Consider the following 19407-nt stretch of genomic DNA (forward strand, 5'->3'; position numbering starts at 1 on the left):
AAGAACTATATTTACTTCCTTGAGAATAAGAGGGAATAATTAAGTGAAGATAACTTTTGTTCTAGTTTCCTCATTTCTGCCATGGACTGGTGAAAGTAACTTACAGGACTTACCAGTACTGCTGGAGTCATGAGGGGGGCGTGGTCTCAACTGGAAGAGGCGGGGCCTCTCAAGATTTAAAGGCCCTGGGGCACCAGCTGTGGCTGGGAGCCCCAGGGCCTTTAAATCAACCCGGGGCTCCCAGCTACAGAGGTGACTGGGAGCCCCCGGGGCTCCCTGCAGCGGCGGGAGCTCCGGGCCCTTTGAATCCCGGCCCCAGCCTGGCTGCCGGAGCTGCGGGGGGAATTTAAAGGGCTTGGGGCTTTAAATCCCCACACAGAAGCCGGTGCAGTCCGGCTTACTTTCACCTCTGAGTACACAGTACCTCAAGGATTCACAAAAAGCTTTTCACACTACAGACCTCATCTTAACAATACACTGCCTCATGAACACTTCCTTTTCCAATCTGCTATCTCACAGATCACCTCCACAACCCTCCACAATTGCATAAGATCCCCATAGAAACTACTGGAATCTTTTGTTAGTTTTATACATGAAGTAAATATAATTTTTAAATAACCCTCCATCTACAATTCCTGATTTCTCCTCTCAAGGGGAGTCAGCGGGTACATACAAAAAAGTAAGAAGTCAAAGGAGCTAACTGGAAATTAACCTACAAACATTTTATATAAATTCCATATGTCCCATATGACATCACAAATAGTCAAACCATTTGCAAAGAAGTACTAAGTGCCAAGAACATTTAAGATTACACTCAAATAAACAGTCAAAACCCACACAAATTCATAGGTCTAAGATTTCACTAATGACTCCACTTCAGCTAGTGGATTTTACAACGTAGTAAAGTAAACTGTGGGGCAGTAATCACTTAATTTCAAGAGCAGCACTTAGCATAGAACAGTTTCCGTTTATTTGGAAAAAGTCCAAAACGTTATATGAGAGTTATTGACTGTTGAACTGTGTGCACTTCTAGACCAGCAAGATAGTTTCTATGTATTTGCAGCATATTCTTACATATCCAACAGATTGCTATTGAAAGCAAAAGGCAATATTGATATTTAAGGGCAAGCAGCACAGAAAAAAACCCCCAGAGGGTATGGAAAGCTGAGTCACACTTGATCTTCTAACTGAAAAAATGATCAACTAGCTAGCACAATTACTGTGAAGTTGCAGGCTTCCGTTTACTACCCTTTCTCTCCTTCCTGCTTCTGTTACAGACTCAGCAAGTGTCTCTATTTACTCCTCCTTACATGCCACAGGATAAAGGAAGTCATTGCTCAATTAAATTTCCCTCTTTGCTATGCAGAAACATCTTTAGCTTAAGAGCTGCTCATCATCAGAACCCTAGAAAAATTGTAAGCAGATGAACTACACACCCTTCCTCTCAAAGACACACAAGTTCAGCAGCAAATTTCTTTCTAGCATCTAGTCTAAAACTGCATTACAAAAACATTCTTCAGCCGGAAAAAAGAAAGCAGCTGTTGTGACATCTGTCCAACTGACCAGCTGGCCATATCGCTGCAAAGCTGAGTATGCATTCTTAAGTGTTTGCCAATAAAGCCAGGATGCTCTAAAAAATATAAGCTAAATCTTACATTTCACGGAAGTCAAATAAAGAGGTGTATTTACACTAGTTTTACTGAGTAAGCTGTAAGGTCTAGGACCTTCCAAACAGATACTGTACAGCAAAGTTATCACAAATACACCAAATATACACCACACAGGTAATGAGTGTAGTATATTTATTGTTTATATTATTGTAGTACCTAGGAGCCCCAGTAAAAGACCAGGACCCACATTGTGGTAGGCACTGTACAAACACAGAACAAAAGGATAGTCCTTGTCCCAAAGACCCAATCGTTTTCTCTTACAATCATGCCTTGAAAATCTAAACCCGCTTTACAATTTACCTACAAAAGGGTAGAGTGAACTTGATTGTGGCCTTTTTTGCTGCTTTAAGGTGAAGACAGGCAGCCAAGAAGGCTCCCACATTTAAAAAAAAAAAATTAAAAACAAAAACCACACACACTTAGGCTCTGTCCTGATGGCCAAAGAAGTGTCACTATCAATCATTTGGGCATAAGCTTTCATGGGTAAAAAAACCGCACTTTTTCAGATGCATGGATCTCCATGCATCTGAAGAAGTAGTGCAGTTTTTTACCCATGAAAGATTATGCCCAAATAAATCTGTTAGTCTTTAAGGTGCCACTGGACTCCTCACCCAGTTCCTCCCCCTCCTCTGAGCGCGCTCCATTCCTGCGCCCTCCCACCCCCAGGGCCTCCTGCATGCTGCAAAACAGCTGACTGCAGCGGGCGGTAAGCGCTGGGAGGGAGGGGGAGGAGTTGATTGGTGGAGCTGCCGGCAGGCGGGAGGCACTGGGGGGAGGGGGAAGAGCTGGCTGCTGATGGGTGCTAAGCACCACGGAGTTGTCACTTATGGTAGTTTGTAAACTATAGAGACTGTCAGATGAAAGCTGCTTTGGGAATCCAAAGTAACATTAAATAACAGATACATATGTAGAGCCTTGTTGTTACAGACAGCCACGATTCATATTTCTAGGATAGCAGAGGAAGTTTCCATTGATGGAGCCAACTCAGACATATCCATTATCTAATTTTATTAGAGTATTGCACCTGCTGTGACTTCAAAAACAAGCTAGTTTATATATACATCACGCAGACACACAAGTCTGAAAGGCTTGGATTTTATTTCTGAGCAGCTGGAAACTGGTTACACAATCGTGGGAGGATGCATTCATAAAACACGAACAGAATCTCTTCAGCATTTGCCAATTTGTGCAAGCCTGCCCAGCTCTTACCTCTCTTCTAAGAAGGCAGCACGATCCCCAGAGCAGGGGTTCTCAACCTTTTTCTTTCTGAGGCCCCCAAACATGCTACAAAAACTTGACAGTCCACCTATCCCACAACATCTGGTTTTCTGCATATAAAAGCCAAGATCAGCATTAGTGGGTAGCAATCAGGGCAATTGCCTGGGGTCCCCACCACAGAGAGCCCTGCAAAGCTTAGTTGCTCAGTCTTCAGCGTCAGTGGGGGCCCCATACAGTGGGGCTTCGTCTTTCTGCCCTGGGCTCCAGTGAGTCTAATGCCGTCCCTGCTTGGCAGATGCCCTGAAACCAGCTCGTGCTCCCCCCCCCCCCCACCTCAGTGGGCCCTGGACCCCTGGTTGAGAACCACTGCCCCAGAGCACAAGTTACTGTACCACCAACCCCACAGCAAGGGCTAAGACCAAGTGAGTATGGAGAACACACTACAGACCTGCATGGTGATGGAACACGAACTTTTGAAATATCTAATGGTGTGATAGATTCAGCCCTTTCTGAAAGACTATGGTCCACAATTTGTTTATATTGCTTCCTTGCCCCTTCCCTCTTTATGCTGTTTTCTTAGGGAAAAGGAAGAAACACCCAAGGTCTTTGAACTAGCAACAGCTTTCAGAAGCTAATTGACAATCAATGGCTCCTTGAGTCACAGGAACTTATGCACCCGAGTGAGAGAGTCAAATAGGGATGGATGTGAAAACAGAGTTGCTCGGGCAGAGTGCTGAGGAATGGCTTATCCTCCTGTTAACTCAGATTTTTAAAATTTTATTTAAATACATCATTTATGCAAATATATCCAGTGCTACAGTTATGCCACATGGTAAGAAAATATTGCCGAAATGTATGTAGCAGAACACAACTCTTTGGAAACTGCAATATGTATCCCAACTTCTTGTTAATCAAAGAGGAATAGGAGCACTTCATACCAATACCAAGCTAACACACCAGGGTTCTGTCATGTCTTTGTTTAACAAACCTGAACCTGAGGTAGAATGGAGAGTACCAAATTCTGCTCTCAGACCACTAACTTCAGTGAATTTAAGGGCAGAATTTCTTCCAGGGTATTTAAATAACTCTGTGATAAACGTTCACCATTCTCCTTATTTCTGCTACGTGGCAGATCAAACCAATGAAATTGAAGTGAAGTTCACACATGCAGGTTTGTAGGGATGTGAATAGATAAGGGCACTTGCATCCAGATTCAGCAAATCATATGCTTGAGTCCTGTAGACGGTCAGTAGAATTTAAACATGTGTTCAAGTGATTTTATGAATTGGGGCCTTTTTGCTTAAAATGATGTGCACAACTTTTTTTTTTTTTTTTAATTAGTCATTAATCAAGGTCTTAAGCCAAGGTAGTTGGGGAAACAATTCAGATACAGTTAGTTAGTTATATGTAGGAAACTTGCCCAAAAAAGTTAGTAACGAGATACTAAGTGATAGGTAATGAGCATTCAAGAATTTCCCATTTTGCATTTGACAAAATTACATTTTGAAATTCCAGTTTCTTTTTGATGAACATAAACTCCCCTATAGATTTTATCATTACATTAAAAAAAACCAAACCACTGCCACCCAAATCAATTCCCCTAATATATACTCCACTTAATAGTCAAAATGAACAGTCTTAGCATGATCTACATCCTTTAGAAACCAAGTCACCTGGATTTTCAGTTGGGTTAGTATTGTTAAAGGAATTTTGCTGCACAAGGTGATCCCTCCAAGACAGTAGTTCTCAACCAGGGACACATGTACCCCTGGGGGTACGCAGAGGTCTTTCATGGGGTACATCAACTCATATAGATATTTGCCTAGTTTTACAACAGGCTACATAAAAAAGCACCAGCAGTCAGAACAAACTAAAATTTCATACAGACAATGACTTGTTTACACCGCTCTACATACTAGAGCTGACGTATTTCCCAAAGTAAAAACAGGACACTGCATGGGGCTGGCCTGAGCTGCCAGGTGGCGATGCTTGCCTGAGCCCTGTGCTTGCACGGGGCTGGCCTGAGTCTCCCCCCCGCTCCCCCATCCCCGCATGGGGTTGGCCCAAGCCACCTGGAGTCTCTGGTCACACTGTGCTGCCCAGGGCTGGGGCTGACTGCCTGAGCCCCACGCCGCCTGTGGCTGACAGCCTGAGGCCCAGTGCCTGTTGTTGCTGCTCGCCACGCCCCTGAACGTTCCTCCACACCATCATACCCACTTTGTTGGCTAACTGGGCATTTGTTCCATTGGCTCTTGCCAACTGATGATCAGTTGACAAGAGCAAATAGGACAAATACCCATTTTTGCCAAAAAAAGTGGGGGCGTCCAGGACAGGGCTTAAAAAGGGGACTGTCACGGATAAAATGGGCCATATGATCACCCTAATGTAAGTACAATATTTATAGACCAATTGATTAATTTTATAATTATATGGTAAAAATGAGAAAGTAAACATTTTTTCAGTGCTGCGACACTTTTATATTTTTATGTCTGATTTTGTAAGCAAGTAGTTTTTAAGTGAGGTGAAACTTGGGGGTATGCAAGACAAATCAGACTCCTGAAAGGGGTACAGTAGTCTGGAAAGGTTGAGAGCCACTGCTAAGAAACTAAACTACTAGCCTCCCAGGAAGGCTACCACATGGTTCAAGTAAAAGCAGGGCCAGCCTTACAGAAAATGGCACTCTGGACGAACTTGTATTTTGGCTCCCTTTCTTTGTGTTTAAGTACAGATACACCGTACAGTCACACACCTTGAGTTTACTGGAGAAGCTTTTAAGTTACCGTACGGACTGTGTGCACCTACAGCAGAGACCGCTGCAAAAGGCACTGGCAGTGCCTGGCACCAGTGGGCAGAATGCCAAGCTGGTGACAGTGTGACGTGCCGGGGGAGGGGGGAAGGCAGCTCTGCAAGGCACAAACTGAAGCTCAGCACAGCACATGCCCAGCACAGGGTCTGTTTCCCTGAACTGCCATGAACCTACCCCTCCGCCCCCCAGGGAGCCCCGCTGGCTCCGTTCCTCAGTGCCACTCAACTTCAGGCATTGCTGTGTGCTCCCAGGAGCACTCGCCACTAGCCCAGGCACACTCCAGCCGCCCCTGCTCCACGGGCATTTGGGGGTGGGTGAGCAACTACTGTGGCTGGCAGACTGCGCCAGGCAGCCCAGTGTGAGTGCAGGAGACACCAGGAAGAAGTAGCTCTTCCTCTGGCACTCTCCTGGCCCCCCCACCCCAGTGCATGGCACAGCCCCAGGGGCAAGGCCAGCCCTGGCTCCAGCCCGCCCTGCAGGGCACTCCCCTGGGCCCACCGGGGCTCCCCTAGCTCATCTCTGGGGCAGACCCTCGCCAGGGACAAGTTGCAACAACCCCCCCACCTGGAAGCTGGCCCGACCCACCTGCTTGCTCTGCTGAGCCAGGACTTCGCATGGGGCAACAAAGCCACCCACAAGTGGCAGGGGTTACCCTGCCCGGGTGCCGGCACCCTCTTGACCACTGCGCCCCGCCCTTCCCAACCACGGTCTCCTAGGCAGTCACCCATGTCGCCCACCGTAAAAGCATTTTTTAAATATAGCACTATGTTAAGAACTCCGTGAGAGGGCTACAAATGCAGTACTTTGTTTAAAGAGGGACTAAATATGAACTTTCAGCCATGTGTCCCAACTATGTCTATTTTTTTTTTTTTTTTTTTTTGGTTTTGCAGGTTGTTGTTTTTTTAATAGCAACAAATGTTTTAGTTATTTTTTAAAGAGACTGCACAGTTGCTTGACTGTTAATGTCAGTTGCAACGTAGTTTGTTTCTGGCTGTATCTCTATTTTGTTAGTATGTTTGTTCTAAGGATTTAACAGCATTGTGGGAAAATAAATCTAATTGAAAACAAACTGAACTCTTATTTATGGTGAAAGTAACATTTTGTTCCAAAAAGGAGATCAGTGAAAAATGGAATGCAATCCTGAATTTTTACAAGCTTCAGAAGCAAGAGGGGTGATGCAACAGCCGTATGGTGGCATGATGTAATGCATTATTTCCTAAAATAACCAGGGGGAGACTATGTTAGCAGCACCTAAGGCTGAGTCTGTGCTAGGAAAACTAGGACTCAGAGTTCTCCACAGATAGTGGCAATAGGGAAGATTGTAGCATTGATAGGGTTCAGGCATTTTTCCACCTTGCCATTTAACCCTGCTCCAAATAGGATTAGACAATAAAGCAACTAAAAACAAACAGCAACAAAAAACCCCACAAGACACCCAGCCCTTCCCCAGCCTCCACCTACTCACTCTGAAGTTACCTAAACTACAGAGTATTGCAGTACTGTCTTCTATTGGTGAATTGTGGGTCTCAATTTTCCTAGTATAGATATTGCCTATTAAGCAGCATAACCTAGTAGTTAGAGCAGGAAGACTAGGATTGCCAGTTTTAGTTGGATGTATTCTTGGAGGTTTCATCACATGACATTAATCTTTAATTAAAGGTTAATCTTTAATTACTGGAGACTCTAGGACAATCCTGGAGGGTTGGCAATCCCAAAGAAGACAGGAGTCCTAGGTTCCATTCCCTCCTCTGCAACTGGTTGCTGAGCAACCTCAAACAAGTCAATTAAGGCCCAAGTTCCTAGTTCCCCTATTTCTAAAATGTGTAAAACAATACTTACCTTTCAGAGATAAGACTTAATTTGTGCTTTAAAAATTCTTTGGCTCTAGAGATTAACAACGATTATATTTTCCCTTAAGAAGAATTTTGTATTAGCAATCTCCTGTCCCATTCCTGTGGAGGTGGCTCGATTTTATTTTTTTAACCATGTAAGACTTGGAAATATTTCATGGATTTAAACTATGTTGTATTTTGCTTTGGGAAAAATCAGACAGCCTGGTGCAAACTACGAAGCTTGGATTACTATTAAATTCTGTCCCCTCCCCCCAACTCTTTAGATGGCAGCAAATCAGGAAATCGGGGCAGCTATGTGGTCTGTGACACCATGTGCCCAATTTACATACAACACAATTCTTATGAAAATATGCCAATGGCACCTTTCAATGAAGAGCAAATCTAATTTGATTACTTTATTAACTTGGAGGGGAATGAATCACCACTAAAAATCTCTACTCCCTTTACTGAGCGTTGAGCAAGTGGAGTTAAATCTTAATAGCCTTTCAAGTTTTGGAAAAATAGCTTACAGATGCTCTCAAATCTGAGAAATATTGTAAGCAAAATTAAACCTTATGATGTCAACTTTGAAGTAATGAACCCTGGATATCAAGCATTCAAAGAAAGTATTTTATTTCTTTTATAAGAAGTGCAATATGAGAGGGAAACAAAACAAAACCATCACATGTACAACACGGAATTGAGACAAAATCCTTTAATCCTGCCTGAAGTTGTCAACTTCTATTTCCTCCTGTTTGCATACTCTCTGAACTGCCTTGCAGGTATTTTTCTTTAGCAAAAAACCCCAAACCACCACACACAACCCCCCCCCCCCACCCCCCCAAAAAACACACACACGAAAAAAACAAAAAAAAACACATGTACACTAATCCGAGCTCTCCTTGAGGTTCTCTCTAGCACTTCTTCAAAGCACTGGGCTCTGGTCCAAATAGTCAAGCTATCTGGTTACTTTAGATATATTTTAGGCCTTCTGGTTATAGTGTTGTAAGATTTTTGAATAAAGACCTTAATTATTTGTTCAAATACCTAAAGGAAGCAAACATCACTAGCTGGAACAGGCAGTTTTTCTCTTCCTTTTGTAGGTTTTTCTCCCAAAACAAGTTTCCTACACATAGCTTTGAATTCTTTCCGTCACTGCCACCAGCCAAACTTACTGGCTTATCAAAGAGAAATATTTTGGCTGCCCCCACTACCGCCACAAGAAAAAGTTCCCAATAAACAAGGTCGGTAAGACTCACCACATGAGTATAGCTCCCAATTGTTACCTCAGTGTTTCACAAGCTGGGTGGGGCAATAATGAGCAGATGAAAGAAATTGGAGTGAAGGGGGAAGACTGCATAGCCTCATCTACCCCTGCGCTGAAAATGCACTCCCACAACAGAGGAAGAAAAGCAGTGGGCAGGTCTTCAGAAGTCACCACCTGGCCTCACTGCTCTATCAGAGGCTTCCTCCTGCAACTGGCTGCAACAGCAGGTTGCATGTACAAGTTTGCAGATTTCATTGTCTGCACACAAAAAGTTGTACCACTTTATACTATTGTAGTTGAAGTGGTACAACCCCACTAGAGTGGATGCAGTTTTATACTGGTATAAAAGGGTCCATTACAGTATAGCTATTTCCATACATGAACAGGAATAAGCTATACTGGTATAAGGCACCTCGATACCAGTATAACTCCATCCACAGTAGTGGGGTTATACCAATACAACCATGCTGGTTAACCCCCTCCCAACATAGTTATACCAGTACAAAAACTGTGTTTTAGACCAAGCCTTATGCTACTATCCCAGCAGTTCTCAAACTCAGTCATGACCCTGTTTTAATGGGATCGCCAGGGCTGGCGTAAAACTTGTTGAGGCCCAGGACTGAAGCCGACGCCCAAGCTGAAATGCCTGGGGCTGAAGCCAACGCCCGAGGGCTTCAGCCCTGGGAATTGGGGCTTGGACTTTGGGTTTGGCCCCCCGCTGCCTGGGGTGGCAGGACTTTGTCCACCTCCCCGCCCAGGGCAGTGGGGCTTGGGCTTTGGCTCCAGCTCCCCCCGGGTGGTAGGGCTTGGGTGGGCTCAGGCTTCAATCCCCCCTCTTGGGCTCATTTAGTCATTTTTGTTGTCAGAAGGGGGTTGCTCTGCAATAAAGTTTGAGAACTGCTGTAAACTATCCCAAGCTTCTCCTCTATGCTCCTGTGGTAGCCAGCCCAGCTGAAAAATCATGCTGCCTGGCCCCGTGAAGCTAAATGACAACCTTCCTCACCAGAAACAACATGCAGCCTTTTGTTGAGTTAGCTCTGGCAGATTTAGAAAGCAAAAGACTTTTAAAAATATAATTCTCAAGGGCATTTGGGGCCCTCTACTTTGTGTGTTCATCATTTGTTGGTAATTTAGTTAACTGTAAATTATAGTTATTCCAGATAAATGACCAGTTAACGTGTGCAGTTTTGAAATTCCTCAGAATCTTCTTGGAGGTGGAAAATTACACAAGGCATTTCACGAAGTTTTGGGAGTGGACCCTCAGACACCAATTTACATCACTGAGTATGTGAGTGCCTCCCCACCAATCCCCAACATCTCCTTGCAGGCGTGTGTAAAATTGTCAAAATAAGGACACACAGGGTTTGATCAGAGGAAAACTGAAACATGGCTTAACTGCTTTATCTAGAAGCATAGCGTCACCTGGCTGAAAGCAGCCATTTACACAACATATACACACTGTGCACATTGGTATAATTCTACATGCCTCAGTGAGACACACTTCAAACATTGCATTTAGGAATCCTTAATAGGGAACAAGTGTCCTTACCTTTATTACAAACACTACATAAGGTTATTAGAAGAGTAGTTTATTTTTCACTGCATTATTTACTTTTTGCATTTCTCTCAGTGCAGGTGGTAAAAACAGACTGGTTGGAGTCATCTGCAGGTTCTCATGCTCTAGCATTTGCTGCAATGTGTCATTTGTAAATTCTGTAGGAAATGTTTATTAACCTTTTTCCACGAGAATGTATTTTAATTCGGTGCATTTCTATTATTAAGTGTAGTGAAACCTTGTTTTCCAGAATCTAAATTTTAGGCCAAATTGACCTGACACTGTCCCCCTTAAAAGCAATTTTAGTCCGTTAATATAGAAATACTAGTCTAAATGGGACTTGACAAGCAAATAAATTGATAAGGTCCCTGGCTCCTTGGAGCTTAAGATCATAGGACCAGATTCTGCAGCCACTCCACAAAAAGAATTTCCATTGTTCCTGTGCCCAATGTGTCTACTTAATTGGACACTAAATCAGAACACAGCGTGCTGGGTATGAGACAAGACAGCATGCAGCCCTGCTCTTGGGACAAAATTATTTCTTGTTATTTTTGTTTTCTTTCCCACCATCCTATTACATAAAGCAGGTCAGCAGAGCTAACCTTTTCTGCATGTTTTTTGTGGTTTCCTTGGGGTTGATCATTAGAAGATAAGCTAAGTTTGGTGGACACTTGTTGAAAGGCTTCACAGGAAGAAGGGATATTAAAGAAGGGAGGACAGTCAACTGACACACACAAGATCAAGGACCAGGGGCGGCTCTATGTTTTTTGCCGCCCCAAGCATGGCAGTCAGGCGGCTTTTGGCAGCACGCCTGCCGGCGGTCCGCTGGTCATGCGGATTTGGCGGCATTTCTGCAGGTGATCTGTCGCTCCCACGCCTTCGGTGTACCCGCCGCCGAATTGCTGCCGAAGCCACGGGACCGGCGGACCTCACGCAGGCATGCCGCCGAAGGCTGCCTGACTGCCGCCCTCACGGCAACCGGCACGCCGCCCCCCGCGGCTTGCCGCACCAGGCACGCGCTTGCTGCGCTGGTGCCTGGAGCTGCCCCTGTCAAGGAGGCTATTCAAAGCCTCACAAGGCTGCATTACAGAAGGCAAGTACTGAGGGGAAAGGATACAAAAGGAGCAACCACACAGAAGGCTTAAGAGGAGTAGAGGGAGAGAAGGGAAGAGAAAAGTAAAGATGTGAGTGGGTCTGGAGTCATGCAGGACCTTGAAGACAAGTTCAGGGAAGCAAATGAAGGGACTCAAACAGGGGCATGACAGTTTGAGCAGTGGGAGAGGAAGATAATTTTACCAGCATAGTAGTTTTGGATGTGCTAGAGGGGGAGTAAGTTGACAGGTGGTTCCAGAGGTTCAGGTGGATGACCAGGGACAGACAGAAAAAGGATGGATTTTAGAGATGTTTTAAGAACCAGCAGGAGTCAACAAAAGCACGGATACTGGTTGGGGAAAGAAAATTTAAATATGACTCAGACTGTAAGTGATGCAGGTACCATGGGTGAAATCCTGGGCTTCATTGAAATCAATAGGATTTTTGCCACTGACTTCAGTGGGGCTGGATGTCACTCCACGTTTTCATTCTCTGTGAGAAATGCCATGCACACTATGACACTATATACAATAGTTTAACAACAGTGACAGCAATATTGTAAGCCTAGATGACCTGGAGGATAGCAATATCATCATCAACTGTTACCAAGAGGAGTGAGAGAAGGGAAAAATCAGCATCACAATTTAGCCATGTTGAGTTTGAGCTCGCAACGGAACACCCATCAGAGAGGTGGGACAAGATATTGAAAAGTGTGGTTATTTTGGAAGTAGTCAACATGGAGATGATAAATGAAGCCATAAGAGCTTGAAGAGGTCTAACAGGGACAAGGGTGTAGAGCAGTGGTGGGAAGCCTGCGACCCACATGCAGCCCGTTAGGGTAATCCGCTGGCGGGCTGCGAGACAGTTTGTTTACATTGACCGTCTGCAGCCACGGCCGCCCGCAGCTCCCAGTGGCCATGGTTCGCCTTTCCCGGCCAATGGGAGCTGCGGGAAGTGGAGCTGGGTGTAGGGACATGCTGGCTGCTGTTTCTCACAGCTCCCATTGGCTGGGAACGGCGAACCACAGCCACTGGGAGCTGCGGACAGTCAATGTAAACAAACTGTCTTGCGGCTAGGGTGACCAGATCACACAGGTGAAATATCGGGACAAGGGGGGGGGGAGGGGGGAAGCTACCGGCAGAGGGGGGGAAAAAAACGGGGGGGGGGGAGGGAAAATGGCCGCCGGAGCTCCACGCCCCACCCCCCCCGCACCAGCATGCCTCTGCTCCGTCTCCACCTCCCCCCTCCCTCCAGCGCTTGCGCCGCCATACAGTTGATCAGCGCAAGCCTGGGAGGGAGGGGGGAGGAGGAGGAATGCGGCGTGCTTGGGCAAGAGGCCAGGCCAGGGCAGGGATTTGGGGAGGGATCCAATGGGGCAGTGAGGGGGCGGGGCTGGGGGCGCGGGGCCAGGGCGGGGATTTGGGGAGGGATCCAATGGGGGAAGGAGGGGGCAGAGTCAGGGCGGGGGGGGGGGCATGAGCCCCCTCCGGGCTCCGCTCTGCCTGTGAGCGGAGGCAAAATATTGGGACAATTCGCGTCCCGACCGAAGATAGGTCGGGACGCGGGACAAATAAGCAAATATCGGGACAGTCCCGATAAAATCGGGACGTCTGGTCACCCTACTCACGGCCCACCAGCGGATTACCCTGACAGGCTGCAGGTATAGAGAGATAAAGGCATAGAGGGGGATAAAGGACAGAATCCTGAGGGGCAATAGAAAGAAGAGTCACTGGGTATTGTCTTCACTGCACAGCTGGCCAAGGTGACTGGCACCTGGGTGAGGCTAACCTGGGTGTGAACATTCCCACAGCAAAGCCTACCCTCATTACTGTGTCCTCACTGTTTCTGCATTCACACGTGTGTCTGGAGATGTATCCCATAGTTCTTTTTGCCAAGACACTTTAGGATTCACTCCCAGTCAGTTGTCGGAAAACTTGTCTGTCCTTTGAGGCAGTGTCATCAATTTGGAGGTGCTGGGCGAGCTAATGCCCCCCCACAAGGTTTTTGTACTTGCTTAAAGTTCCACAGGCTGCAGAGCCAGCAGGGGCCCTGGCCCAGCCTCTTTTAAGCAGTGGTCCTGTCCTAAATTAGTACAGCTGCTGCCAGAGTGTTGCTCCAGCTGTGAGGTCGTAATGCCACTAAAATTTGACTCAGCTGCCCCACCATAAACATGGAGGGGCAGCCAGGCCAGTCAGAAGGGCCGGTGACTGTGGCCAGGAGGCAGGGCGTGGGGGAGTGGGTCTCTGGGAGATCTGGAGGGGGTGCTTGGCTGTGAGGGGGCATGGAAGATCTCTGTGTGTTGGGGCTCTAAGGAGTGGGGGTTCTGTGTAGGGTGCTGGGCAGTTGTGGTGGGGTTGTGGGCAGGGAGACGCTGGGCAGGGGTGGTGTTGTGCAGGGCGCTGTGCATTTGTGGCAGGGTCTGGGGGGGTACTGGGCATAGCAGGTCCAGGGGGCTCTGGCCATCGGGAATTGGGGTGGAGGCGTGTTCGAGGATGTGTGGCACGGCATGGGCCCACCCCCAAGGGGAAGGGGCACACTGGCAGCCCAGGGCCAGGCGGGCCATTGTGCATCTGGCAACTGCTGGTTTGTAAATAGTGCCCTCACACTGGGCTGAGCGGACATGCCATGCCCCTGTCCGGCCCCTCGCTCCGGGGACCGACACCCCCCCACGCCATGCTCCATTGCTCCCATGGGGGCCCACAAATATGTTTGGCGCCAGGCCCACAAAAGGTTAATCTGGCCCTGCTGGGACCAAACATATGGCCAACCCCATTTTCTTCATTCTCCACTGCTCACCTCCATATACGGCTGCACTGAGTGTATGTGTTTTTTACATGTAAAAAGTATTGCATGGGCTCCAAAGAGACAGACTACATGGTTTTGCCAATTAGTGCACACACTAGATGCATAGCAAGGCACTAACAGGTTAGTATTACGGCGTGATCTGTTGAATCTTATTAAGTAGCTATAAAGAGGAGTTTACATACATGGAATCCGTCCCATCCACCACCAACCACTCCTTATGGTTAGGAAGCGGTCCAGTGCTATAGATGTAACGAATCATGGAGGTTAAGTGAGATGCAAAGAATAGACTTGCTATATATTACAAAGATTAAGCTATACGCTGCATTTACTCACCATATTATATAGGGGTTCTCAGTAATTGGTGTATTAAAATATCTAGTATTTACCCCTTCACATATACTAAGCTTCATAAAAAATGAAGTTCAAATTGTAACCCTTCCCACCCAAGCAAACCATACAATTCTGACTGGTTTCCCCTTAACCCAAGTTTTTCCCAGACCAAGTTATTAGAGCTAAACACAGATGCCAGGCAAACTTTTCAAAGTAGAACTTACTAAGCACATAGAAAAAACAAAAACAGGCCAAGCAAAGAAGAGGATCAAGTGCACCAATTGCTTGGCTTCATCTTTTGTTTCCCTGATTCTCATGCCACCACCTAGGGTCCATTCAGATGTCCAAAAGTATCCACGTAGAGTTAAAAAAAGAAGGGGGAATCTGTTAGTTTTGGTAGCTCTGCTAATCTCATCCGTTAAAGAGTTGCTACAGTAATGCATCAGCAAACTGTTCAGTAGTGTAATTCCACAGAGTAGTACCTTATTGAGGCAGCCTAAGGAGTAGTCAATACATTTTTGAAACCAAGGGAAATGAAATTAACACTCTAACCACTGTTTCACAGACAGTACAGGCAAATTACGCTTACAGTAAACCAACTGTATTTTAAAAAATTGCCTCTCCCCCTTTAGTGGAAAACCTCACGTTTTTATTGTAAACTCAACTATTCCTTTCAGTTAGATGTGTTTTAAAACTATACAAGATACTGCATTGTCTTAAAAGGAAAAAAAAAAAAAAAAAAAAGAGGGGAAAAAACCCTACCGAGCACATCACCTGCTGATATAAACCCAATCTACTGGCCTGTGCCCCAAGGAAGCCACATGCCCAGCCTGCAACTGGCAAAAACAAAACAAAAAACAAAAAACAAACAAAAAAAAAAAAACACACCTTGAATGCTCAGCACTGACACTTTTGCAATGTGCGAAATTTATAGGGAGTTGATTCAAACTCAATACACCAATTAAGAGAAAGTATTTGTCAAACTCGCCTCTCTCATTTTAAAAATAAAATTCTTCATGAAATCTCAAATGTTAAAAACACATACACACACCCCATAGGTATGAATGAAAATACTTTGTTAGAAAACCAATTCCCCTCCCCCTTCCTTAAAGGCATGCATACACCTGTTTTACGTGCACCCTACTTGGGAATTTACTCTCCAAAACACACACCTCCCACGAAGACTGACCCTCCCCTGTTAGAAATCTCCCCCAGAGGTAAACTTTTGAGTTACTTAGGATCTAGGTTTTGCATGGCAGGCATCCCAGCTAAGTCAGGAACTTGCTTGGGGCAGGGACTTTTAAAGAGACTTGTAAGACATTTACGGGAACACAAAGCACTATTGCGGTGTAGCCCTTCATTCAAAGTTTTGGCTCAGAGGGGTAATCGCATGACACGCACACATGTCTTGTTATTGGGAGGATGTTGGTCAAGGAGACATCAGCCTTAGCTCTCCCTGTCTCAGCTAGGGGTTACTAATGCTGCCTTGCCTCACAGGGAGGATTTGTGAAGCTCTCTTAACCGCGCTTTGAGATCCTCGTTAAAAGGGTCACACACAATGCAGGGAAACTCTCAAACGGCCAACCCTCCATAGTCACCCCCAGAGCAGCCCGAACAGGCGACAGGAGGCAGCTGCCCCCACTTACCTGCAGGATCTTCTCCAGCCCCTCCTGGCTCAGGCAGGGAAACTCCTTGAGCAGCTCAGTTTTCTTGTCCTTGTAATCTTCCGTCGCTGCTTGCCAGTTCGGCTCCTCCAGGACTTCAAAGATCGCTGCCCCAATGGACAGGTAGAAGATGATGGCAGAAGTCAGCAAGGGGCCCCTGTCTACCATGGTGCTGGAGGGGGCGGCTCGGGCACAGTGACAAGCAGGGCGCTGGAAATGCCTTGGTGGGGCGCAAGGAAGAGAACAGCAGCCTTACGCTCTCTCTGGAGAGTGACTGAGACGCTCTTCTTCTTCTTCCTCCTCCTGCCCTGCCTTGCTCTCCCTCCCCCCCCCACACCTTTCTTTTCTCCCTCCCTTTTTGTCTGTGTGGCTCCCTCTCTCTCTCCCTCCCCTTGGCCTCTCGCTCTCTCTCTCCTCCCACCGTCTCCTCCCTCCTCTTCTCCCCTCTCCCTCTGGCTGCCTCCCGCCTTGCGCCTTCGGCGGCTGTTTGAATTTGGTGCCCCTACTCTCCCCCTCCCCTTCCCGGACGGCGCATGCGGGGCGGCTGGAGGGGAAAGTTCTCCGCCTCGGCTGAGCAGCTCTGGGTCAGGTTCCCACCCCGGAGATCCGGGACGGGGAGGCCAGGGGACCTGCGTTCAGCCGCGCTTTACCCGCTCCATGTGCCGCTGTGACCCAGCTCCGCTGGGCTGCCCCCGCCCCCGGCAGACACGTGTGTGTGCTCCGCCGCGCAGCCCGCCACGGCGGCCCCAAGAAGGGCGACTAGAGCCCCGGTAGAAAGAGCTGGGAGGGAGTCTAATCTCCGCAGGTGCCCTGTGTGCGTGAGAGAGAGAAAGACACCCCCTTCCGCCTGTACTATGTGTCTGAGTCACCCCTCCGCCTGTACTGTGGGGGTGGTGGTGGTGAGAGAGTCACCCCTCCGCCTGTACGGTGTGTGGAGGGTGGTGAGAGAGTCAGTCCTCTGCCTGTACTGTGGGGGTGTGAGAGTCACCCCTCCGCCTGTACTGTGGAGGTGTGAGAGAGAGACACCCCTCCACCTGTACTGTGGGGGTGTGAGGCACCCCACCGCCTGTACTGTGGGGGTCTGTGTGAGAGAGACCCCCTGCCTATACTGTGCAGGTGTGGGTTTTGAGAGTCACCCCTCTGCCTGTACGGTGTGGGTGTGAGACACCGCTGTGCCTGTGTGTGTGTGTGTGTGTGTGTGTGAGAGAGAGAGAGAGAGTCACCCCTCTGCCTGTATTGTGGGGGCATGAGAGTGTCACCCTTTCGCCTGCACTGTGGGGGTGAGATGCCTGTACCCTGTGTGTGTGTCTGAGAGAGACCTCTGCCCTTACCCTGTCTCTGTGGGTGTGAGACACCTCTGCCTCTACTGTGTGTATTGTCATCTGTGACAGATAAATGGGGATTTGAGCACAAACCCCTATTTAAAACTAGTAGTGTCAGGGCTAGAAGGGTGACCCATGTTACTGGAGATTGGGTGAATCTAGAAGATAAATGACATTTATGGTGCCTGGGGGCTCTACACACCTCCCCCATATATGTGAATGACCACCCACATTAATGGGGTGTGAGATCTGATCCTTTTTTCTCCTGGAGCTGAGCAGGGGTAAGAGGATGCAGGTCTCATTTCTCCTGAGGAGGGAATAGACTGTCACTAGACAAGTTTTTGGAACATGTCTTTAGTTTTCATCTGAGCTGGCCAAAGTGGCGAGGACCAATAACATGGGCAAGGGGCCAAAAAATAGGGAAAGGAGCCATGTGCAGCTTCCCTTTCACCCACTACCTTGTCAGTTTAGATCTGTAAGATCTTCAGGGAAGGAACCGTGTCCTCCTCTGTGGTGGTAAAACCCCCAGTACATTTCGTTCCTTTAATAAATAATGCATATGAGAGAGAGACCCCTGCCAGTGTTCTTCCGCAAGACATTCAAAAACTCCCAGCTTTGAGATAGTCCAGTGTGGCTTGTTCATAAAGCCTTGCCCAGGAATTGTATTGACCTTTACTTTTAAAGAAGGGGTTAAAGAGAGAGGAAAAGTTGCAGCACTGTGTTGGATGAGAGGAGTTGGAAATGTGAGACAGGGGGAGGGTGACATGTACTGAGAAAAAGGGTGGAGGGGAGAGGCGAGAAGGGAAGCTGGAAAGAAGAGACAGTGCAGGAAGGAAGAAAAAGAGAGCAAAATGAGAAGAAATAAGTGGAATTAAGATAAAAATGAGAGAAATGTGGGGGGAAATCCTGCCATAGGTATGGGCGTTCAGTTATTGGTGTGTAAAACACGAAGTGATATCAAAGCAGTGCTCTTGTGAGACTGCTTATAGAAAACTAAATTGCTCCCTACATAAACAGCCTTCTCCAACAATGTATACATTCATCACAGGCAACTATAATCTACAGTAGGTTCTCTGTTTTTTCAAGCTCAGCAGTTTAGTAGCAGGGTGAGAGAAACCACTAATGGGGAATAGGATAGAGGTCTATAAAATCATTAATGCTGTGGAGAAAGTGAATAAGGAAGTGTTATTTACACCTTCACATAACACAAGAACTAGGGGTCACGCAGTGAAATTAATAGTCAGCAGGTTTAAAACAAACATAAGGAAGTACTTCTTTGCACAATGTACAGTCAGCCTGTTGAAATCGTTGCCAGGGGGTGTTGTGAAAGCCAAACGTATAACTCATAAAAGAATTAGATAAGTTCATGGAGGATAGGTCCATCTCTGACTATTAGGCAAGATGGTCAGGGATGCAACCCCATGCTCTGGGTGTCCCTAAATCTCTGACTGCCAGAAGCTAGGACTGGATGACAGGGGTAGGATCACTCAATAAATTGCCCTATTGTGTTCATTCCCTCCCAAGCGTCTGGCACCAGCCATTGTCAGATGACAGGATACTGGGCTAGATGGACCATAGGACTGACCCAGTATGAGAATTCTTATGTTCACTAAGAACATAAATCTGTCAATGTATTGATTGTTCAGTATCTCTGTCTTCTCTTGGGAATCCCCAATTATGTGCAGGCTTCTTCAAAAGGGGTCACAGAACCATATGAAAAACTTCCATATGAAGTGATATTAGAAATATTGTGTTTGTTTAGTTTAGAGATGAGACAAGAAGGGAGATGATAAACACAGTGGATGGGATAGAGAATGTAAATCAGGCAAGTTTATTTTTTCTCTCT

The 19407-nt window shown here is 46.8% G+C and overlaps 1 protein-coding gene across 1 annotated transcript in view; it reads right to left on the minus strand.

Annotated features, from left to right (window-relative positions):
- The window catches only part of KCNK5 (potassium two pore domain channel subfamily K member 5), a 56430-nt gene extending 40023 nt beyond the window's left edge, over positions 1–16407 (minus strand). Inside the window, exon 1 of the mRNA XM_065402052.1 lies at positions 16222–16407. Within this exon, the coding sequence (XP_065258124.1) occupies positions 16222–16407 (186 nt within the window). The remainder of the gene's footprint in view (positions 1–16221) is intronic.
- Positions 16408–19407: the final 3000 nt, after the last annotated feature.

This window comes from Emys orbicularis, chromosome 3 (assembly GCF_028017835.1).
Source record: "Emys orbicularis isolate rEmyOrb1 chromosome 3, rEmyOrb1.hap1, whole genome shotgun sequence".
NCBI lineage: Eukaryota > Metazoa > Chordata > Testudines > Emydidae > Emys > Emys orbicularis.